Genomic DNA, 6,070 nt, shown 5'->3' with positions numbered 1-6,070 from the left:
GGACAAAGCAGCATTCATCCTATGTCCCTGCTTCGCTGCTTGGCCTGAACAGTAACAAAGTGTTTGATGCCACTTCTGATTAGGTGCTGACAATGGAGAGATGATGTCCCCTTTCTTCCGCAACTTGTGGATTTCACTCACGTCCTCCTCTGAATTATGACCTTCCGTCAGCGCCGCGGCTTTACGCGTCGAGTCAGGATGATCAACTTTGATCAAATGCGCATCGGCAAATGTTTTCTAATTGGCCGATCGGATTCTAGGCTCTATAAATAACCGTGACACAGGAAACGGAAGCTCTTGGAAAAAAAAATGTATTGTTAGAAAAAAATGGCATGAATGGCAAACACAGGAGAAGGTCACAGTTTAACACAATGGGGGGGAAAAAATAACGGTTAAAAAAAAAAAATCTCCACAGCGGATCCAGTCCTTTATCTGTTAAAGTCCGACAAGCTTTTCTCTTTTACATCAGGCGAAATGACACGAAGCCACAGTAAAACCAAACAACGTAACAGAACACTTAAAGGATATACAAATCCAAAACCAATGAACACATTAAATAAGAAGCAAACGGACGACAAAACTCAAATAATAAATACACAGAGAAATAAATAAATTTGCTACACTACACGATTGCCATACACAGATTGGGGCCGTTTTTGTTTTTTTTTTAATCTGGCCATTCTCATACATTTGCATCTAGAATTTTTTTTTTTTTGCATAAAGTCTTTAACACCATAAAAACAATGTTGTGCAAAATGATAGCCACGTCCACAGTTTGACAGCTCTCACTGCAGCAGCGCCAGGTAGCTCCCATGTGTCATACTGAGGCCGCTGCTCGGCCAGTGTGTCCTTTAGTGCATAATAAATGTCCCTTTACTTATTGTGGTACACTTTCCGGTGATCTAGGAGGAGAAAAAGAGCAGGAATTAAAGATGAGCTTCCTAAATGAAAAGGGAATTTAAACAAATATATAGTAAGGAGTCTGTTTTTAAGAAACACCTTAGATTAGTTCATTTTAGAAATATTTATGAATATTCTGTCTCATGCATGTTCGACTTTTCATGTGTCAATTTGTTGCATAGAGACAGAGTAAGAAGTGTTATAAAAGGAGAATTGTGCATCCATGTGTGCATACTTGTTCATGTGTGAGCATTTGATGTTTTTCTTTTTCCCTTTGCTCCTGTGTGTGTGTGTGTTAAAGTGTGTCTCGGCTTCGCAGCTTTCTTCCAGGTCAGCGCAGACTCTCACCTGCTTCACCTCTTCATCACCGGTCTGAATGCAGTGACCTTGTCATCCTGCACGCTCCCACAGGCTTCACCCAGGTCAGACGACTGTGTCTCTGCTTTGCCGCCAGAGAATCCTGGGCACCCAAATAAAAGCACATCTTCAGAAGCTTGCCTTGAGTGCCACTCGACAGAGAGTGTTACTCTGTGACCTTAAAAATGTTATTCTAGCATGAAACAAAGTCAAAAGGGAACTTTTTAAACTTTGCTAGTGTGCACTAACGTATTTAACCATGTTGCCTTAACCATTAATAGAAAAACCTTATTTACAAGAATCTATATTATCTTTCGTGTTAAAGCAGCAGCAGCAGCAGGTAAAGGACGGACATACCTTCAATGCTGGAGTACTGACACGTGTCTGGGAGTGCAGCATAGGATGAACAGTGAAGTTGGAGACCTTTGTGGCCATAGCTGCCAGTGCCATAGACTTTTGAGTGCAAGGATGAGCCCTCAGGGAAGGGGCTCTCAGCATTGGTGATGCTGATAGACTCGTGGAGGCCTCTCATGCCCCCACACTGTCCAGGAGGAGCCCCGGTAAGTCTGGTGCTCTGTAGCTGGCAGTCCCCAGTTGAGTTGCCTGTCCTCAGCTCAGAGTTGTGCTGCTGAGGGCCCAGTATGACACCCGAAGCCGCCGTACGAGCCAGAGACCAAATCCGCGGCTTATCGGACGCTTCGAAGTGAGACAGGGACACGGTTCCTGCCGCTAGGCCGGTCGAGGACGGTGCCTTTGAGACGATAGGATCCAGAAAGTCGGACGGGAGAGGGGGGAGGCTGGTGACACTTTTGATGGCACAGGGGAACGGGTGAAAGCTGTTGGTTAAACTCAGGCTCAGCTCAGAGCTGCAGTCTCTTTTTTGAAGAGCTCCAGATACTGACATGGTCCTCTGGAGGTCCTGCTCATCTGCAACCACCTTTTCACAGTCACTGTCCAGCTTGTCACAGTCGTCCTCGTCCATATCCTCCAGATCACTCAGATGCAGATCCTTCTCCTCCTTGCAGTCACTAGAATCTGCATTTGAAGAAACATTTTTAGGGTGTAACTTAACTGACTAAGAGGATATTTTCATAGTTAAAGTAACTATGGTTTAAGAATGACTGAGTAAAAAAAACAACAGAAACTAATGATTACCTTTGGTGACACAGTCTTGGTCGCCCTTGTTAAGGTCATCCTTCCTGTCATCGTTGGCCTTGTTCTTTGGGGACCAGGTCATCTTGTTCTCCTTCTTTAGCCTCCTCCTGGCGTTGGCGAACCAGGTGGACACCTGGGTGAGGGTCATTTTGGTGATGATGGCCAGCATGATCTTCTCTCCCTTGGTGGGGTAGGGGTTCTTACGGTGCTCATACAACCATGTTTTCAGGGTGCTGGTGGTTTCGCGCGTGGCATTCTTTCGTCGGGCTGTGCCATTAAAGTCAACTGTCCCATATCTGGAACACACACACACACACACACACACACACACACACACCAAGACATGCAGACAGCTGCCATTAGTGCAGTTAGTGGAGCATGTCATAGACTACTCATTCAGACATCCTATACGTCCACTCGCTGTAGTTTGAAATATATATATATATATATGTATATAGAGCTTAATTTCATCCAGGTATCAGTATTAAGTTACACTCTGACCTTTGATCTGAGTGTGGCAAATTGAAGTGAAAGGCTGATTTTAATAATAAGTGGTCGAAAACATTTTTACGCAAACATATAATATATGTATATTAACATATTTCTCATGACAAAGATGAATGTAGAACCTACCTGTCGTATTGATACTGTCCCAGTGAGTGATCATAAGGGTAGTATGCAGCGGTTTGAGTGATGCCAGAATGTAAAGTGCCTGTGCTGTCCTTAATGTCATACTGTGGGTTCTGTAAAAGAGAAAGAGAGAAAAAAAAAAACATTGTTATGAGGTGGAAACATTCTGAGATGGGACTTCAAGGTTATTTCTCAGTATTTTGAAGATTATACTCATACAGAAATTAAAGATTTTAGTTTTAAGCACTTAAAATACACAAATTATTGAGCTGAATAAAAAAAACTATTCCCTCTATAGTAAATCTTAATGTATTTTGATATGTCTAAAGTATATGCTGATTTAGAGGATTTTGTCTAAAAAAAATGTATGTTTATGATTTAGAATTTTTGCTTTGATACTGTCTTCAGGTACACTGTAATGCACAGCATGTCTATGGGCAGCACATGTTAGCTGACTCAGAGTAAAACAAGAGCAGAAAAGTTTTAGCTTCACTCCAAACTGTCCCCAAATGTTTTAGTACTTTATTCACTCCAAAGGCATACTTTTTTTTCGAAAAACAAATTGTGTCTGGCTGTGGATAAATATAATTTTTACTTTTTCAAGAGCCAATAACAGAAAGAGGAGCCAGTATTTTGAGACAAAGCACAATGAGGAGGGTAGTTTTATATTCATAAAATGTCCCTCTGCTTCTACTCTTCCTCGCCTTGTCACAGTGGTATTATTATTTTTTTTAACTCTGTTTTACTCGACTTGGGTTTAAGGAGAATACTATGCTAGTTTAAACAGCTCGTCCAGACGGATATGTTTGCATTGTGAGATAAATTGATAAACCCAGCTGATCGATCAGCTCCCCTCCCCCATTTTTCGCGCAGCTCAGGAGCCCACCAGAGTGGAGTAGATAGCGGATGGATCGGTGCTGTAGGGGAAGTAGTTGGCGTAGTTCTGGCTGGCTGCGGCCGCTGCGGCGTACGGAGAGCTGTACATCCCCAGCGCTGCGTTCAGCTCCGTCCGGCTGCTCGCCAGGAGCCGGTTCTCGTAGGACGGGCAGCAGAAGGAGGCGGCGGCGGCGGCAGCGGCGGTCTGGGAGCTGCCTGTCCCGTCAGAGACCGACCTGGAAATCGAATCGCAGCAAGTCGTACTGGGGTTTGCCGACACGAAAAACTGCATGAAGAGAATCGTGGATAGACATGGTCATTGGCTGTTTCTGCTGCTCTTATATGGATGTCTGTGAGAACTCTGAAGTGACTGTGCGTTATGTGCGAATGTGTGAAAAGATACCCATCTTAACAAGTTGCTCTGGTGTTGCGAATTGAAATCTTAAAAGGTCTGATTTCGTCTGTTTCTGGTGCACATCAGTTGATTTACCATGAATCAGGTGTCACTGTCCTAATGTGTAACCTGCCTTAATTCAAGGTAAGTCACCTTTCAGAGAATTCCTGGAATGGCATAAAGTCAAAAACAACTGCTATAAGCTAAACCTCCTCACTGCCTTTATTTTCTCGCAGTCTAATGCGTTTTGAATTAATTTACTACATAAGAATACGAATGGCATAAATAACTGCTTTCAGAACATATTAAGATAAAGATAAGTTGTGCGCAATGCGTGCGTAAAATCGACCTACTTCAGATGATCACCGACTTCAAAATTATTATTTTTTTCTACTTGGAAAAAGAAAAATCAGTGTCAAGTTGACCACTGCCTCATTTCAAATTTAAATGGTTTAAATTTTATATACATTCTGCCGAACCTTGAAAATATCAACAGCCCAAAAGTTGGGGGATAACTTTGCCAGGAGAGTAACTTCTGTCCCCTCATCGACCTGAACTTCTTCGAACTTGTCACTGGGAGCGATAATCATTCCTCAAAAATGCAAACGACCCGTTTTTACGACGTTTCGACAGCTTTTTTTTTTTTTTTTTTTTTTAAATAATCAAATCGAACACATTCATTTCCACAGAAAGTTTGCGAATGTGTACAGCAGGCGCACGAGCCCAGTTGCACCTCGTAGTGTGCAATAGGTGACATTCATCTCTATTGTCATCAGAAAAACACGTGAGTTCATTCATAATTCAGCGTAATTGGACACGGGTGCGTGTATATCGATATTTGGTTCAACAACAAAAGCAGCACGCGAAAATAGCCGTCAATACTGCCCAGGCAGCCACCCCAACATTAGTGTTTCTTGTAAGAGAAAACTCCTCTGGTGAGGGAAAGGAAAGAAAACATGCAAAAAAAAAAAAAAAAAAAGTCACAGATTTGTGTATGCACTCAACTCATTACAAATAAAAAGCAAAGTGTCTTACCTGTGAAGTTGCATTGTAAGGGTATCCAAATTGCGAGAAAGACATAGCTGCTTCTTTTGTTACCATCAGGAATATTCTTCACCCTTGATCGATTGCAACCAATTCTACTTCAAATCCACCGTCTTACACACATTTCCACGCACGGCCTTTCGCTCAATAATAGATGACTTCACTCATAGGAGGGAGACTTTAGGCTGGCACCAGCTGCAGATTGTTTTATATGAATGAATAATCCCCCCAAAGGACCCGATAAGAAATGAAATTAAGCGTCATTAAATGCAAAACAAAAAAAAAAATGTTGTTGTGTTAGCCGAAGGAGGCTTAAAGGATAACGTAAGTCTTCCAAGATATGGACTCTGCTTGTGCTATTATTTGTGGCTGTATAGTTCTTTAGCATTCATCCATGCAAGGGTATCAGCGTGACGTCACTGTAATCCCGGAACGGCAGGGTACCAAGGATAGAATAATGTCTTTGCCAATCACGTCCAACACAGGGTTTTCTTAAGGTGCACTGTACACACTCTTGTCCTGCTTTTGTAATAGAATTCTGCCACCGATTTCCTCAGATAAAATTGCACCGCTGTCCATTATTATTGGAGTGTTACAATGCACGGCATATGGAAACCCTTTGTGAAGTTAAATCAATTAGAAGGAAAAAAAGAAACTGTGGATATTTTGGTTGTGTTGTAAGTTAAAACACTATTTTCTTCCCACTCGGACAAA

At 42.2% G+C, this 6,070-nt stretch overlaps 1 protein-coding gene across 1 annotated transcript; it reads right to left on the bottom strand.

Annotated features, from left to right (window-relative positions):
• Positions 1–1,253: 1,253 nt before the first annotated feature.
• On the bottom strand, positions 1,254–5,789 carry irx6a (iroquois homeobox 6a; the record flags this gene model as incomplete). The annotated part of the gene is made up of 6 exons (XM_084541716.1): positions 5,348–5,789; positions 3,929–4,204; positions 3,046–3,155; positions 2,413–2,708; positions 1,615–2,292; positions 1,254–1,360 (listed from the first exon to the last, which is right to left on the bottom strand). The coding sequence occupies exons 1-6, from the start codon at positions 5,411–5,413 to the stop codon at positions 1,254–1,256; spliced, it is 1,533 nt and encodes a 510-aa protein (XP_084397842.1). The 5' UTR covers positions 5,414–5,789.
• Positions 5,790–6,070: the final 281 nt, after the last annotated feature.

Source organism: Chelon labrosus (assembly GCF_963514085.1).
Source record: "Chelon labrosus genome assembly, chromosome: 3".
NCBI lineage: Eukaryota > Metazoa > Chordata > Actinopteri > Mugiliformes > Mugilidae > Chelon > Chelon labrosus.
Note: the sequence above shows the minus strand (reverse complement) of the source record. Positions and strands in the feature narration are given on the sequence as shown.